The following is an 18,871-nucleotide window of genomic DNA, read 5'->3' on the forward strand; positions in this document are numbered from 1 at the left end:
AGGTTTACATTTCATTATTTAAATAGAATTTAAAAGAAAATTTAAGTAAAAGGTTTAAAAAGAGTGTCGTGAACTTCGATATTATCAACATTATTTTAAGAACTTTAATTCTCTTTAGTCATAAAAAATATTTTAGGACAAAACGGCAATCGAGAACTTATGCAATCAGTTTTCTCAAACTACCTTGACTTTTTCCAAGTATTGTTGTAATTCTATATAGGGATCTTCCTCTAAATCACTGATATCACCGAACAATTCTGAATTAAAAGCAATTTGCCCTTCAATATCTTTAGTAATATATTTTTCTTTAATATTATTTTTAGAAATCTTAGAATTAGATTGTGAACATTTTTTGTCATTATCTTCAATTGAGAATTGATGATCTTGGCAGTTTGATAGTTCTAAAATGAAAGAAAAGAACAAATATTATAATTACTCAATGATTTAAATTTACCACTATTAAACAAAAAAATTATAAATAAATAAAAAATCTTTAAATTTTATTATTTTTGGAAAAAATTTAAAATTTGTAAATTATACCTGTCATTTTTGTGTCCTTTTTAATTTTATTAAAATTATTTTTTGTGTCTTTTGGAATCGCTCCCAATAATTTTATTTCACCAGATGATTTACTTTTAATTAAATTATTATTTTTATAATTATTATTACTATTACTATTTCTATTTTTTTCATTATCGTTACTATTTGATATTAATTTTTCTTTTGGTGATGAAATTCTATTACTATTATTAATAATACCAATATTTTTATTAATATTTATATTGTTACTATTATTATTTACAGTTCTAAAATTATTATTACTAATATTATTATTGAATTTATAAGTTTTATTAATAATTTTATCTGAATCTATTGATTTCTTTGAAAATCTTTTATTATTATCATCAATATTTGATTTGGAATGTATTTTATTAAATTTTTCAATTTCATTTCTAACATTCGATTCAGATTTTCTTTCTTTCAATAAAATATTATCATTTATTTCAATGTTATTGCTATTGTTATTAAGGCTAGTATTTGGTGAATCATATTTAATTGTGACAATTTTCAATTTTACAGGAGTTGAAGGTGGCGGCTTATTATAAAAATTATGATGATGAGTTTGATAATCAATATCAATTTCACTTAGACTATTACTACGATTATATTTCTGATGAAAATTTTTATTATTTTTGTTATTGTTTTTATCCTCTGTATCTGTATCATCACCACCACCACCACCTGCATCATCATCAATATAACTAAAATTATTTTCCATCAAAATATTACATTGATTTGTTACGTAATTTTCTTGTTGATTTTGTTGTTGTTGTTTTGATTCTAATATTTTTCTAAAAAATTCTTTACGTCTTTCTTGATGATCATTTTTTGTTATTGGTAATGATGATGATGATTTTACGGGATCTTTAACCAATGCTAACTCTTTAGCTTTTGACATGTTGACATTTTGTGTCAAATATTTTTAAAATCTATAAAAAGAAAAATGGCGATTAGAAAAAAAATTCGATTATTAATTATCAATGTTTATATAGTTAAAATATTTAAAAATATGAAAACACATTATTTCCATTAATATTCTAGATTGGTTTTATCCAATCGAATAGTTTGAATCCAATCAAACCCAACTTGAAGCAAGGCTCCAAAATATTAGTATAATAAACAAGTTGCCAATGTTTGATTTGTAAATTGCGTTGTCAATTTTTCCAATGCTATTTTTAAAATATTTACTGATTCAAAAACATTTTCATAAATATTTAATTTTAGTTAAATTTCGAAAAGTCTATTTTAAATTATTTTTGAAATTTAAAAACGAAAAAATTAAAATGTAAAATAAAAATAAAAAATTCCAGTAAAATAAAAAATTACCATTTGTCATATTAATGACAATTAATTTGAAACTAATGTTTACAATTATTTTTAACTTTAAACATAGACAAATACTATTTTATAATAGTTATGACATTAATTGTGTAAATTATTTTAATCAAATAAAACAGTAATATAATATTTTAAAATTTAGCATGAAAAATTGCAACAATAATTAAATTTTAATATTTTATTAATCAAATTGAATTCAAATGAAAATATTGTATTTTTGTTTTTGTAAAATAAAAAATTTTGTAGTATGATTTCTTAACGATTGATGAAACGAAGGTCTTTCGTAGCACGTATTTGTAAAAACACAATTGCGTCTTATCATGTGTCAATTGTAATATTCATTTAATACATGTATTTAATAGTTAGCGTGGTGCAATATTGATTAAAAAATAATAAAAGTAAAATTATTATGCTAATCTTAAATAATAAAAAAAATAGCAGACACCAAATACGTGTATAATATGTAAATTTAAAAATATGGCAAAAATGAATTTAATAAATTAAAAAGTACTCTCAACACTACTACTTATTATGAATTGAAGTCAACCATAACCCTCTCCCCCACTTTCCTATACAAATACTTGCTTTCTTCTTTTCTCTAAATAATATACTATAAAACGACAATAACTAAAATATTTAATTTATGACTCAGAGTTGTATTTTTTTATGTAACACTTATACGTTACTAATTCTAATTCAGACATCCATATTACATTGAGATATTTTTAGTTTATATTGTATATATGTATAGTCATATATTTATATGTTGCATTAAATTACTCAATATAGAAAATAAAAACAATACTTAAACTTAAAAAAAATTATAAAAATTAAGTAGTTAACAACGTACAAAATAAAATAGAATATGAAATTTCATGGAAATGACGCATAATCTCTTATTAAGTATTAGAAAAATAACAAATATAGAATAATAAGTTTTAAAAAATATATTTTGATGCTTAAACCTCTGGACTAATAAGAAGACAAATAATTAAATTGTTTCATTCATAAACCATATATGAGGATAGAAAGGAAGTTGCGTTCCACAACTATTGAATTTCAAAGTCATCAAAATAGTCTTATGCACATATGTATGTACACAGTTATATGATCTATTATTTATGCTATTTATAATGGTTGTTTAGATCTATTTAAATTTCACACATACATAAATGAATTTTTAAAAATTTTTAACTTTAATTGTACAAAAAATAAAAATGGAATTGATCAAATTATTTTTAGTTTTAAAAAGGAAATGACGGAATTCAAAAACTCGAACAAATTAATTAATTTCACTACGGAATAATATTTACTGTTTATACATACATAAGGTAAGTGTCGATAATACTGACAGTGGCGGTGATACTGATATATACGGGGTTTTTTTTAATTATTAAGAGATTTTCTCTATACAACATATATATATATTTTTTATTTCTAGATTAATTCAAATTATCGCAATACTTCCTTTTATTTAGTTTTGAAATAACTCCAAAATATTGAACATAAATCAGTTTTGTTTCCATAGACATAGCAATGGTGGGTTGCATTGGAGAATTTCTTATACTTTTTGCTTAATTTTTCCGATTTTGTTTTTATTGTTTTTTGACTTATTTGAGGGTTAAAAATATATGTATTTATATTAAATTAAATATTTTGATTATTTTTTATCTTATTTTATAAGTAATTCGGAGTAAAAACGTTAAATAAATAAGAATTTTAACAAATAATTTCTGTCAGTATTAGAAACATCTGAAATTCGACCCTGCTTCTATTACTGACATATGTGTCAGTATTACGTCAAAAATCCGTATTTTTATAAATTACGTCATTTTTAAAATATTTAAATTTTTATTTTTGTATTTATTTAATTAAAATCGAATTTGAATTTTCTTTCTAATGTCCGAATTCTGACACTAAGAAATTACTACAGGTTCGGAGTATTTTAGCTTTAAAAACTGGTGTCAGTAATACGATCTAAAGAGGGTCAATATTATGTACAAAATTATGTCAGTATAAAGTTTTAATTTTTATATTCATTTTAATTAATTAAAATAATTCCTTTACACTTTAAAATTGTTTAAACTATTTCAGTCAAATGAAAATCGATTACATTTGTGAAAACCTATATCTGACGCCGACCTTTTTACCTTTTTAATAGTGATATTCGTCTGATAAAATTTGTGTCAATATTGTATACAATACTGTCAATAAAACAGTACAAATCGCTTTCTAAAAAAATGCTTTAAAATTACTCTAAACGTTAACGTCATAACAAATATCACAACGGAAATGGTTCTCTCTAAAAAAAAAGAAAAAAGTAGTCCTTTTTAATATCCCAAAATGTTGTTCCAAAAATTAAGAATGGGTAGCTCTCGTTACGTCCTTAATACATAAATAATCTTTGTTAAAGCAAAAAGCAGCTTTAGAATAGGCTTATTAGCAGCTTTAGAATATATTGATATGATTTCTTATAATTTCGTGTGATATGGTACATCAAATTTTAGGTATTATTTATAAGAATACATTTGTAGCAAATATTACTTATAATACTTTATAAAACATTATGTAATTTCGAATAAGATTTTCATAAATATCTTTTATAATCTTACCAAAATATACAATTTAAAATGTTCAGCAACTTAAATAGAATTTGATGGGCAAAATATAAATTTTTGTTATGAATTTAAGGTTTCATTTCTGATTTTTATCTACTAAATAGTTTATTTACCATAAAATTTTTTCATTGCTTTTATAACCCTTTAGGATTTTACCAGAACCTAGTACTAATTTTAATTTTTATAAAGTAATACAAAAAATTTCATTGAATTTAGCTTACTGGGTGCAAGTTTATTTATGAAAAAATTTTGTTTAATTAAGAAAATTAGTATTGTGATCAAAATAAAATTCGGGTTTTAAGTAACTTGTTAAGGAAATGTCAAACAATAAAATTTTGCAGTAAGGTTTGGTCAAAGTAATTTTTCATTTATACAAATTTTTCTCCTACATAAGTATATAATCTTTTTTGATACTATTATACTACTCCGAAAAAAATTTAGAACTAATAAAACAACACCTTATATTAGATTATATAATATGATAGGGAAATAAGATAAATTTTAAATTTCCAAGGGTTTCCAATAACGATTTATCTAATTATAAATCAATTCCATCAATTAATTGTGTTTATTTACTTAGTTACCGTATAGATTACATTAAATACTAAAAAAATTTTAAACATTTCCTTTTAAAAAACAATTTTTTATTTCCACTTACTCAATTAAAATTGTTTAAATTTTTTTTTTAAATTTCAGCAACTAATTTTATTAATAATTTAAAAGTTAACATAAAGCTCGCTTTTGTCATTTTAATTTCATAAAAATATTTAATTTACGAGTAATAAATTAAAGTAAATATTATTTAAAAAGATTCAAAATTTTATTTATACGATCAACAATTAATTAATTAACTTAAATCAAATTATATACATACATATACATATACACCTATATATATATACATATATGTTAATGTGTACTTATGAATTTAACAATTAAATGTTAAAATGAATTTACTGTTAATAATTGAATAACAAAGTGAGTAATTTAAACAGAATAATAAAAAATAAGATTTAATTTAAAAATTACAATTATGAAATTGATTCGAGAATTTTTAAATTTCTTTCTCAGATTAGATAAAAGGAATATTTGGGCTGCCTTTATCTCACACTTTAAATTTTGGATAAACAACCATTCTACGGTGCTGCAGGGTGATATTAAAATTATGAAAACTTTGTATCTAAAACAAGTAAGTTATTATTCCTGATTTATATCCTATGGAAGGCTACGATTCTTTTTATCTTTTTAAATTTAATATATTATGTATTTGATATCGTTTATTATAAAAATAGCAATTCCAAAAAAGTCAAATTGTAAATAAAGAGCGAAACTGTTATTTTGAGCTTTGAGAGCTTTAACAAGTTCTCTAATAGTACAAATTATTTCTTTAGTTTAAACATCCAATTTGAATTTATTGAACTGTTAAAACTGTCAAGCAATTTGAATACAAAAAGAAGACTGAAAGTGTTTAAAAAAAACTTTTACTTTTATTGCTTTGGTAAAAAGTAAATGGATGGTACAACCGGGGCCCAATTGCACCATTTACTTTGTTCTAATTAATCAATCAAAGTTCCTGTTGCATTAATACATTAAGTCAACAAGTCAAAACATTAATGAACTATTTAAATAAATAAAGTATTTTTTTTAAATTTAGTAAAGTAAAAACGAAAATAAAAATCAAACTGGTTGGTGTAATAGAGCCCCAGAATAGGGTTAGAATTTAAGAGGAACTAACGACGACGCATGGCATTAACTCAAATGTATGATGAAAATTGACATTCACGAGCAATGTCTTCTATTTCCAAGGTAAAATTTTTGCTTGTTTTAATGTTCGCTTTATCTCATTTACAGTTTGAATGTCACTAGTAAATACAATTTTAGACATAACATGCTGTCAAAATTTAAATCAGCTAAATGCTATTAAGTTTCATTATTAAATTTATTATTTACTTTTGCATAACTACTTAGTATTTTTTAAATTCAAAAAGGAATTATTAACCTTTTTAAATATCTTAATTTATTAATAATGCGAACACATACACACATACATAATTTTTTTTTAAATTCCTACAAATGGCAATTACATATTTAAATACTATTTTAATATTCTCCCAATTTATCGACTAAACTTTTCTTAATTTAGTAGAATTATCATAAATTAATTAATAATCTAAAAACACATCAATATTGTTACATTAATTCCTAAAAAAGATTTATATAATAAAAAAAAAATCCAAAAATCAATGAGCCAATAAAATTTTTGCTTTTCATAATTTTTACGATAATTATAGCAATTAATAACCAAAATTTATTTATAATTAATTTTCTGTAATTTGTTTAGGCCAAACTTTTTACTCATATAAATAGAACCAAACATCTATTTCAATAAAAAAAATTATTAAAATAAAAATTTCATCTAGTGTTTGAGCTTTTAGAATACAAGTTTGTATTTCTATGAGTAACTATGTGTTTAAATATATATATACGAGTATGTATGTAAGTATATGTTGAAAAATTTTTTTTGGGTGTCATTTTTTTGTTCAGTGATAAATTTTTTTAATTTATCAATCATTTCGCACAAATTTATGGGCATAAAGAAAAAATGTTAAATCAGGATATAAATTCCTAGATTAACTTCCTTGTCCAAAGGGCAGACACAACCAACTCCATGTGACGACAGACTACAAGTACAAGATGTTTCAGTTTATTAAAAAATTGCTTCTTTGACCAAAAACTTGAAATACTTTGAAACTTTAGTTTATATCTTAATTTTAGAAAAATTTTAAATTTTAACTTTGCTGCTGCATTTCGTCAACATTATTAGTATTAAAATTACAAACTAATCTGAATTGCACCAAACATTTTAATTAAAACTCTAATGAATTTTACGATATAAAAAATTTTCTATGTATTTCGAATTCAATAATTAAAGGCACAACTAGGGAAACCTAAAATATATAAAATATTTTTGGTTTCTTTTTTTTTTTCTAACACCTTGTAATATAGACAATATTCCCTATATATAAATCATTTCATATTAATGCCACAAATTGTTGATAAAATTAATTTTATCCTAATTTTGATAAATAAATTCCGTATACGATATTATAATAGTGATTTATAACACATTTGTTTTGATAATAAATTGGAATTCGTCCAAATTTTTATAATATGATTTTGGCATTAGCCTATACTTTTCTAATCATTGTTCGATTGCTTTAGATTCTCACGAATTTTCGTTTTGATTTGATTAACTTGAAAGTTCTAACAATTGGATGTATTATTTTGATTGAATGTATTATTCTGCACTATAGTTAAAAAATTAAACTATGGCTTAAGCTAAATTACAATAATATTGTGTTACATTAAGAGTTTTCTTCAACTCGTATTATTAAATGTAAGACCCATACATTATTAAAAATGCAAATATCGTTTTTAATACAAAAACACCTAAAACACATAAATGCGCGATCGTGCAAATGTTCATAAATTTTACTTGAAATTTCATTTAATTGTTTGTTTCTTGCAGTTTTAGCAATTAATAAAAATTCATGAGTTGTGGACCAAATTAAATGAATAAGAGTATAACTTTTAAAACAATTTTATCATCACACAAACTTATAAAGCCAAAAGTTTTCTTTATTTCAAATAAAAAATTCATTGAAAATTTTCACTGAAAATTTTTTATAAGATTTTTCATTATAATTTTTACATCAAATATGATTTCCGTTTTTCTTTTTATTTCATGTATATACAAGTATGTATGTAGGTTGTTATGAAGACCTGAAGAACACATCAAATATTTCAACATTCTTGAAATATTCTTCTTTTTTTATGAAAGGCAATATAATAAACATGTTTAAAATAAAAACTTTATGAAAATAATTGTTTCTAAAAATATTTATTTATTCACGATATTGTTTATTTGTCTTAATTCTATTTTAAATGAATAAACATATGTAAATTTGTATACAAATTTGCTTAGACATCTACAATAGAATTTATAAATCACATAAATTTTAAGGCAAATGATACCAACAAATATCGAATTTTGAATTGATTAAGGGTGTTTCTTCCTTCTGAAATTTTCTTTTCTCTTTATTATATTGTACCTATTTCTTAAATTAAACTATAAAACTCATAAATAGTTTTTCAAAGTTTTATTGACATATGTATACCAGGGATTACGAACTTTTTTGTTGTCTGGAGCAAAAATTAATATATATTCATTATTTAAATATTAACGCACAAAGTTACTTACGATCGTCTAATTTTTTTATTCAATTATGCATGTCACTAGTTTTTAAAGAAAAATGGAAGTAGTTGCTTTCTGATTTCTTTTCAACATGGTAGAATTTATTATTGAAAATTGCATGTAATGATAAGAAAATTATAGAAGATACTATAGCTGTAATTTATATTTGCTTGCGAATATCAATGATAGTTCGTTATCGATATGTTCTCAGTAATTCTCTCAGTATTGACCTCTATAATTATTGTTCAATCTGTTTAAATGAAAATTTTATTTCTTTACGGAGATTTACTAAAGAGTTGCATATAAATGCCTAAAGGGAGGGAGTGTTCTTAATGAAAAATATCTATTTGTTTTCAGTAGAATCTAATGTATGGGCAATGTTTTATATAATACATTTTATTTTCACAAGATGCGTTAAAGGACAAAAATAGCTGAAGCAAACAGATTTCTTCCTTCTTATAATCATGCGAAATCTAAACGAACAAATTGGTTTTCCTGTTAATCTTGCAAGTGTGTGGTGCATGCACATTTACGCATGTATGTGTATGCAAAATACAACGAGTATACATTTTTTTCTAATTAATTGATTAGTGAAAACTTGTACTGTAATTGCAGTTATCAACATTTTGAACTGGTAAATTGATTTTTAAGTGTTTAGTCAATAATTGCCGTTAATTACTAAATTTATATTAAATTTACATTTCAATAAATTCAATGTTTTAACATTATTTTTAAAATTAATGACATTATTTTTTCTAGCAAAATTATTTTTCTAATGCATAAATGCATGAAATGAATAAAATTTTTCACCATAATCGAAGATTAATTTTTTTATCATGGAAATGATTTTAAATTATAATTTCCCGTTCAAATGAAATATGTTAATGTATTGCAGTAAAATATCATAAGAGTTAATATTTAAGTTGAGTATGTGGAAAAATACTTATACTTACTTCTAAGAATATTTTCTTTTTGATTCTATGCAACATTTTTTAAATAAATTAGAAATTCAAGTAAACTTAATATTATAGTTATTAATTAGCTTTTATTCAAGATTTGGAATGTATATTCAATATTTGGAATGAATTATTATATATTATGTTTAGTTGTTTTTATTGAATACTTATTCACAAACAAATAAATTTAATTGCCTTAGATTAAATTACAAGACAATAAATCGTGACAAATCACCACGTTTGCTGTTTTGTAGAATGAGTTCTTTGAAACTAAGTCGACAAATCAAAATTATTTAATGTGGAAAAATTAAAATGGACAGTACTGTGAAATTAAAGACAATTTTCGACTATAGATGAAAAAATCTATTGTTAAGTTTAATAAGGCCAATTTTAGTTATCTCTTTTTATGAATCAAAATCTCTTTCAAAAATTTAGACCCTTTTTATAAACCAGTTTTTGAAAATCTGAGTAAGCAATATTTCCTTTAATTACTCAAAAAACTCTGTTTTTTATAGATATGTATTCAACGAACCCAATTAATTCAAGGAAATGACTCCTCAACAATTCAAAAAAGCAGTTTGGAATCCAGAATTGGTTAATATTGCTTATCGTCTTTAAAAAATTTTTCTACAAAATCATCCCTAAACATTTTCAACAATATTTAGGTCTGGTGAGTACGTCAATTTTTTGACTTTACAGCGATATAAATAATTTTTGATAAATTCCTAATATCAATGAAATTCAAACAAAACAGGAAAAAATCGTGCAAATTTAAAATAACAATCTTTAAATATAATTTTAAAATTTAAAAAACATACGCGCATACAACTCACAAAGCGCATATTCAGTTAACAAATCAGCACATAAGTAATGCACAAATATTAAAAAATATTGAAAGTCATAAGCTTGTCTTACAAATTAAATTTAGAATGAAATCAAAAAAATTGTAAATGTCAAAAGCTTACAATGTTTGCAAATTAGTTAAAACAATATAATGGAATTTTTTATTTTTTTTTTTTTTCAATTTGTGTTTTCATGTAATCCAGGTAGTTACAAACTAGAAAATATAAATCGACATGTAATAGAGTCGTAAATGAACAAGTAAATTAAATTGCCATACAATATATTTCCACATATGTATGTATACATATACATATTTTATAGGTTAATTGATACACATAATAGCAGAGTTGCCATCAATACTTGTCTAATAAGATTTCTTTCTCATTTTAATATACACTTTTATACAAAATCTGTATTATACAAAATCTGAGTTTAACTTTAACAAACTCAGTGTAATATCAATTATTAAAAAGTGTATAAGAAACCAAAAAGGATAGATTCTTAGTAATTCTCACATTCTTTTAGTCTAATTATTTTAGAGGCACAAAATATAAATAAAACCATTATCAACAAAAACTATTTAAAATAGGTATATATAAGACTCTCAAGTTTATGTTGTTTTGTACAATATCATCCTTTTGTATATCATTACGCAAATTAAGTTCCAATTACTTATTTGGAAATTAGTAACATATAAACTATTCGAAAAAATTTTAGAACACCAAAAACTTTCAGTATTACGAACTCAGTCATACAAAACTTGAAACTGTGCTGGAATACAATATGCAACTCTTTCTTAATAAGCATGATTTCAATTATACTTGAAACATATGTATGTATGTATGTATATGTAATATTTAAAAGTGAAAGCCATCCAAAATCTATATGTTATTTCCGATATATTGGCAACACTAAAATATATATAAATTGCATGCAAGGTAAGTAAGTATTTATATACACATCCAAACAAAATTTATAATATTAAGTGTAAGTTAATTTTCCTATCGGCAAATTTCACAAACAAGCAGCAAAAAAACAATAATAGAATAACAACAAAAAAAAAATTTACATGAAGTGAAGTGCTTGAAGTTTGAAATATTGTCACGGTGTGATAATTTGAAAAAAAAATAATAATAATAACAAAAACAATATAAGTGGCAGTAAATGTGACGTTTAATATGATAACAAATGAAAGAAATTTATGCATTTCTCCTTATTTATGCATTAAACATACATATATATAAAAAAAAGTACGTATGTGTGTGTGTACACAATAATTAAACTTTGATATCATTCCCCCTCTATTTAAAAAAAACACAGTAAATTCTCTTTGATGACAAGAAATTAGAAAAAAAAAGAGAAATTTCATTCTAAGTTAAAAGTTTTAAAATGTCAATTAAATTTTCAAATTAATTATTAAAAATTAATTAAAAACCAATTATACTTAATTACCTGTGTTTTCAAAACAAATTTAATTAAAAATACCGAAAAAGAAGCTCAATAAAATTTTCTACTACGGAATGAATTCATTAATTCCATATATGTATGTATATATCAAAAATATGAATGACATTAGATACCAAAGATGTAAAATTAATTTAAAATAAATTTGGCATGGGGCCCAAGCATACAGATATCGAAAAGTTTGCAGAAACCCAAAAGTTGGGTTTTTTTTAAATTTCATTCTCATTTCCTTTATTTGCCAATTGTTAATTCTAGTTTCAATTCTTCAACTTCTCACTAAGCTTTTAAGTCTAAAATTATGCCTTAACGAAAAAAATATGATCCAATTAAAGAATAAATAAATTATGTCTATGAAATAATTTACTTTGCTAAAAATCATATATACATACATATACATAGATTTTCACTTATTTAAAAGTCAAATTACTAATATTTATTTTAATTATAGATTTTAACTAAGTACTTAAAGAATATTATAACAAACAAAAATACTCTTCAATTAACATAAATTTCGATAAAATATTAGAAGATTTATAAGATTTTACTGTAACATTAAGTAAACACAAATAAAATTTGCAAAAACACAAAAAACACAGAACTAGATTAAAGTTACATTTTCTCGTTAGCGTTAAAATACATTTCAATTAACAAGTTACTTAGACTACTTAGACCGTTTGTATGATCATATATGTACTCTTACATATGCTCCCATATATATGTAATATGCATGTTATGTTAATTATGATATATATATATATATATATCATATTATTATATATATATATATATATATATATATATATATATATATATGCAACGTATATGGAAGAAATTAATGCGCTAGAGATAAGTGTAATACAAGACCGAATTGTTTATTAAAAAATTTTGTTTTTCTTTTTTATTTTTCTGAAATGAAAATTAATTTTAATTCAAGATTTTTATTTCACATTCATATTGTATTACATGAATGTACATACATATATATATAGGTTTCTATAACCAAGTTTGGTTTTACCGGAAATAAAAAAAAATGCGTTTTGATAAAAGCTGTTTTGCAATCAATCCTTGACCAAAATGAATGTTATGTACCCATATAAGCTCGCACAAATAAATGTGTATATATAAACATAATTGTGTGTTTCTACTTTGTAAACCTTCAAGGTAGATAATTAAAGACCGGGATTTAATTAAATGAGAAAAATTCCAGAAATTTTTTAATATTTTACAACTGCATTAAGTAAGGTAGTATGTAATTTGTTTACTAGAATTTAATTAGAAAATAATTAATATGCAAACAGTGTAGGTGAAAAACTTTACGCTTTGTTTTTCACTAAAATTACAATTTTTTTTCTAAAAACAAAAAAAAAATTATTTATTAACGTAAACCTCCAACATTTTATTTTTACATATATGGACCTAATGACTAACTATATTAATTTTAATTCTAAAATGGAAACTACAATTGGAATAGAATTACTTATACACGTTATATTTTGATTATTATTTACTTGTGGAACAGACTAAGTATTTTATATAACATTTGGTTTTTGAATTTCTCTTAATAATTCAGATATTTAGAATTAACTGGTATGAGAACTGTAATTGCAAACTACTTTAAAAGGTACCACAATCTCAAACTACAACTCCTCTATAACTTGGCTACATATATCATACTTCCCTCTTATGTCATTTTTAGTTTATGATATGTACGAATGACATTAATGGTGTAGATCATCTAGATTCTAGAAGGTAGAAATATATTTTTGCTTGCCAGATAATAAAACTTTTAAATATATAAATATATAATAAATATTTCTTATACTTAATTATTTTGAAACACTAATTGAACAACATCTATCATAGACTAAAAAAGAAGAAAGATATCCACTGCAATTCTGGATTGTACAATATTAATGTTTGAACACTTGGAGATCATACATGTTTTACATACTTATAGTACATTTATAATATTAATTGTTTATTACAAAAATTCATAATAATTATTTTGGGGAATGTAAGTTTAATATGTATATTTAATAAATTTATGAAATATATTGAGACTTTAAAACAAAAACTATTCTTATATCATATGTATGTACATACATACGCATTAATTTTAAATAAAAATAATCGTTTTAAGTATGTTGTGACAATCACTTAGTCATCTTAACAAATATAGTAACCATAATACATGCATACATTACTTATTCTTATTATGCACTTATATACATATATTAAAATTATGTATTTATCAATAAACTATTGTTAAATTTTAATTATTATGACAAATCATATTGAATTTCAATAATAATAAATTAAACTAAAAATCAAACAAAAACAATTCTGTAATTCCTTTGGCAAAACACAAACAAAAAATATATACATACATGTATATGTACGAATATATGTAAGTATGTATGTTTAGTAGATAAATCACCCTTTGTTCAGTCGATTTTCTTAACTTCTTTTTTTGTTCTTTGATATTTTTAAGATGATTACAGAATTTTTGCTTCTGAAATATTTATAAAAAAACAAAAGAACAACCGATACTGTACAGGGTATATTAAGAATTATCAACCCATTTGATACGTGACGTTGAAGTGCAATTTCCAAATTTTATATATGGTGTCAGCATCAAAAAATTACCTTTTGATATTGACTTGTAGGCAAGGCGAAAACTAAATATCAATTTTGTTACAATATAGCATTTTATTTCGTTATAACTTCATCATAACTAACATATTGAGAAGAAAAAATGAGTTTTACTTAGTAAACTTAGTGTCTGTTAGCCTGAATGTGAAGAAATCTAAATAGACTTAGAAAAATTTGTAAACATCGCTATTGCAATATAACAATTTTATAAACATATACAATGCTACTTTAAATTAATGAAATAACTTACTTATCTTCTTCTCAATTTAAAATCAAACCACATTTAAAATGCATAACCCTGTCATTTACATACATATATATATTTAAAAAAAATTATATATAAGTATTTTTTGTATGTATGTAAATGAATTATACAATGTACTTTTGAAAGAAAATCTTTATCTCTTTTAAGTCTTAATAATGGGTTTTTTGTTCGTATATCAAACCATGCAATTATAAAGTAAAAGCAAAAAACACAAACAGTGTATGAATATATAATACAGTTCAACACCTATAACATGAACTTCAGTAAGAGAAACTTCTCCTTAACACGAATTGCTTTGTTGCATTTTGCATCATGAACAGAATTGCTGTGTATTTTGCCCCGTTAACACGAAAGCTACGTAAACCGATGTTTTCCTAAACACATACAATTTTCAAATCAATTTGATGACAATTGACAAACACAAACTCTTCTTAAGCCAAAAATTTTTTAAAACCAATTTTAACAACCTCTTAAACTCAAAATTTTTATTTTGCAAGCGTTATAAGTGTATTAAATTTTGGTACAAAATGCTTATAGGAAAATAAATTTTGAAAAAAGCTGTTTTGAGAGGTCAAATAAATGGATTTGAGGATTATTAATTGGTATTTTGTTTTTCATGCTCCTTATGTCGTAAAAACAGAACCAAGGAAGTTAACGCAAAGACTGACGATCTCCATTGTTTACCCAGAACAACAGGTGGAATGAAAAAATCAACTGTTCAGTATTTTGAAACAGATGATCTAAAACAAAAACAAGACGAAAGCTATTAAATAGAATTTTAGGCAATTTTACCGCGGGCAGTTGCAGTAATTTCGCTTTATTCTAAGCAATTTCATTTATATACATGTAACCGTATATAAATTTTAATATTCCACCGCTGAAAATCGTTTTTGTTCTGTTTTTAACTTAGCGCTAATTTTCTCTAACACAAACTCATTTTATATAGTCAAATAGTTGGTGTATGGAGGTCCGACTGTATTTTAATGAACAGCGTAATATTTTACAGTTACTATGTATTCATTTAAAATATCATTTAAATATTATTGAAAATAATAAATTCTTAGCTAGTATAAGATCAAATTTTTAAATATTTCATCATTGCTATAAGAACGATCGCAATTAACTGAATTTCATTAATATTGACCTTTGAAACTTATATAAATTAAAATATATACACATATATCTAAAATTTAACCAACAAAAATATTTTTAAGTCATGAAAATAAATAAAACAATTTCCACGAAAATCTAGTAAAATTATATACTAAAAATCTAGTAAAATTGGCGAACTACATAATTTATGAATTTGCCTTAATTGTTAATGTAAACTAAAAATTTTTTTTGAAAAATTCGGTAGAAAATAAAATCAAAGGAACTGAATTCTAAAAATTTATTAAGTTTTTTTCTATAAAAATTTAATAAACATTTTTTTAAAATTTAAGTTGTTTATCTAATAAAAAAAAGTCTCATTTAAAAAATAATTGCATGAATTTTAATATTTTTTTCTCTAAAAAACACTATTAATTTTACGAAATTGAGTAGCTTTCCAAAATTTCCATTATTTTAAATAGCAATTGAATCATGTAACTTCATAAGGTATAAGTTTTAAAAGTCCAAGATAATAAAATATTGAGAAATGGAAGAAAACAAAAACTTTTTCGCTAAATTTTCTTTGAAAAAGTTTGTAAATAAAATTTATTATAAAAATTTCAACGGCAATATTGTAGTTTATAAGATGTGCATATTTTGCACAAAATAAAATAATTTAAACTTAAACAGAAAATTTTATAAAAATTTACTAAATTGTCCCCAACAAGTATAGCCGACAGTTGATAAAAAGAAAGTAATTGTCCACATTCGCGATCACTACATGATTCTTAGATAGATGGAAGACCTCAAGTCCATTGTTTTTTTTTCAAGTATATATTATAATTTTATTTGATACTTAAAGAACTCTTCAGAATTTTTTTGCATAAATTTATTTTTTTAATTTAGTTTCTTTCCTGTCGGTAACCTTCTCATTGCAAATCAAAATAAATAATTATCGGTATACTCATAAAAACTGAAAATAATAAAATTCTTTGATTCTATAAATAGTGTATATTTTTATTAACTTAATAAAACTAAATAAATAACTATTAATATAATTGGGGCAAACATAAAAATACTTGATAAATTTGAATTAAATTAAAGGTTTTCAAAGCAGCACTTTTGTTTATAAAATTATACATATACGTATGTTAATACCCATAAACTTATTGCATTCTTTTAGTACACAGATATATACCATTTGACTCTTATCAGTTCAAGTTAATTATTCGATGTAGTAGACCAAAGTCTTACTAAAAATTAATTTTGAATCTAATTTTCAAGCAAAATATACAATATTTTATTTTATTACATGTACATAATTAAGCGAAATATATTATTACAAGCACAAACACAAGCTGTCGATAAATTGCATATATCTACGTTTGACAATACTATACATCTATACATCTAGTAACTGAGTTATATATATTTATGATTAAGTTACTAGATGTAGAAAGAAATGAAGTGGATTCAATAAACGTAGCTTGGCTTAATTAGGTTTGGAAAAAATTATTAAAATGAACATTGATAGTTCATACTAAAAATTTTGATACAATTTTGATATTTACTGATGTAAGGATGATATAAGATACTTATGGAAATTTTGTTAAGGTTTCAAAAATTTAATGTTTCTGCTATGCCATTTATAAAATTAAGTGTTTCTTAAAAACCTTTAAAAAAAACTCGGTCAAGATGACGGCTTATTTCAACTATCATATTGACATAGCTATAATCAATTTCCCTATATGCTTTTGCGCTGTTTCAGGAAAAGGTTTATATAGTTCTAAAACTATAAAGAACTATGATTCAAATTAAGGGTTTAACTGAGATTAACTAAAAACTGAGATTAAAATTAAAGCTTTGGTCAGCAAGTACGAGGATACACGAAAAAACGATAAGGATACAAAAGGAAAGAACGATTGAACAAAAAATTTGTATTATAATTGCACATTTTAATGTTGCATTAAGGAAAAAATAAAGAAATAAATAAATAGGAGAGTAAGATTTTTCTGGTAAATTTTGTTATTTAAAAAGCCAGTTGTACAATAAATTGATCAACAACTCGAAATTCTTATTCTGAAAAGACCAATAGTAATTTAAGAAAGCAAACAAATCTTGTCATGATTTCCTAAAAATTCTTTCTTATATCTGCATTTTTCAAATGTTTTGTTAAAACAAAAGTACCTTTATCAACACAAAATTAAGCACAAAATAAGTTCCGGGTCAGAACAAAATTTAACCTCTTGATAATTATGACAAACATGCTCCGAATTATTATTTAATAAGTTCGTTCACCTGATAATACCAAATTATTCTCAAATATCTTTGGGATTATAAATATTTAAATTTTAAGCTTGTTTACTATTTAGCTAATTAGTATAATTACTCATAGAATTAGAAGGATACTCATAAAAGTTTTCTTAAGTATAAAGAAAACATTTTAGAAGTTCCTTTTTATCCAATTGGAAAACTTTTTAGTAAGAGTTCTTAATTGTTCGCAATTTGAATAATAATTGGATCTTCTTAGAATAATATAAAAAAATTCCGCCTCATTTCCAAAAGCTTTTTAAAGCATCTGGTCACATTACTTCGTAAATTTATATGAAAACTTTGTATATAAGGAATATAAAATTTATGGTACTTGTGTTCTTATCAAGTTTAAGTTTTTGTTATGGTTTTTGTTATTTCTAACTCACAGCGTGAACCAGATAATCAAATTAAATATAATATTAAAAGTAAGTATATATATAGATAAAAATGCAGTTACGGTAAATTATTTAGTCAAAAATCACATAAAAGATATTTGAATAAAGTAAAAAATCAAAAA

The 18,871-nt window shown here is 23.0% G+C and overlaps 1 protein-coding gene across 4 annotated transcripts in view; it reads right to left on the reverse strand.

The window, feature by feature from the left end:
- Positions 1 to 18,871, reverse strand: part of LOC129614217 (rho GTPase-activating protein 7) — a 127,885-nt gene that overhangs the window by 65,569 nt on the left and 43,445 nt on the right. For all 4 annotated transcript variants that reach the window (XM_055528686.1, XM_055528703.1, XM_055528696.1 and 1 more), the window contains 2 exons: positions 541 to 1,490; positions 184 to 401 (listed from right to left, as the gene is read on the reverse strand). In XM_055528686.1, coding sequence (XP_055384661.1) covers positions 184 to 401; positions 541 to 1,459 — 1,137 coding nt within the window. In that variant the 5' untranslated portion in view covers positions 1,460 to 1,490. The remainder of the gene's footprint in view (positions 1 to 183; positions 402 to 540; positions 1,491 to 18,871) is intronic.

The sequence above is a fragment of the Condylostylus longicornis genome, unplaced genomic scaffold (genome assembly GCF_029603195.1).
Source record: "Condylostylus longicornis isolate FDR11 unplaced genomic scaffold, ASM2960319v2 ptg000004l, whole genome shotgun sequence".
Lineage (NCBI taxonomy): Eukaryota > Metazoa > Arthropoda > Insecta > Diptera > Dolichopodidae > Condylostylus > Condylostylus longicornis.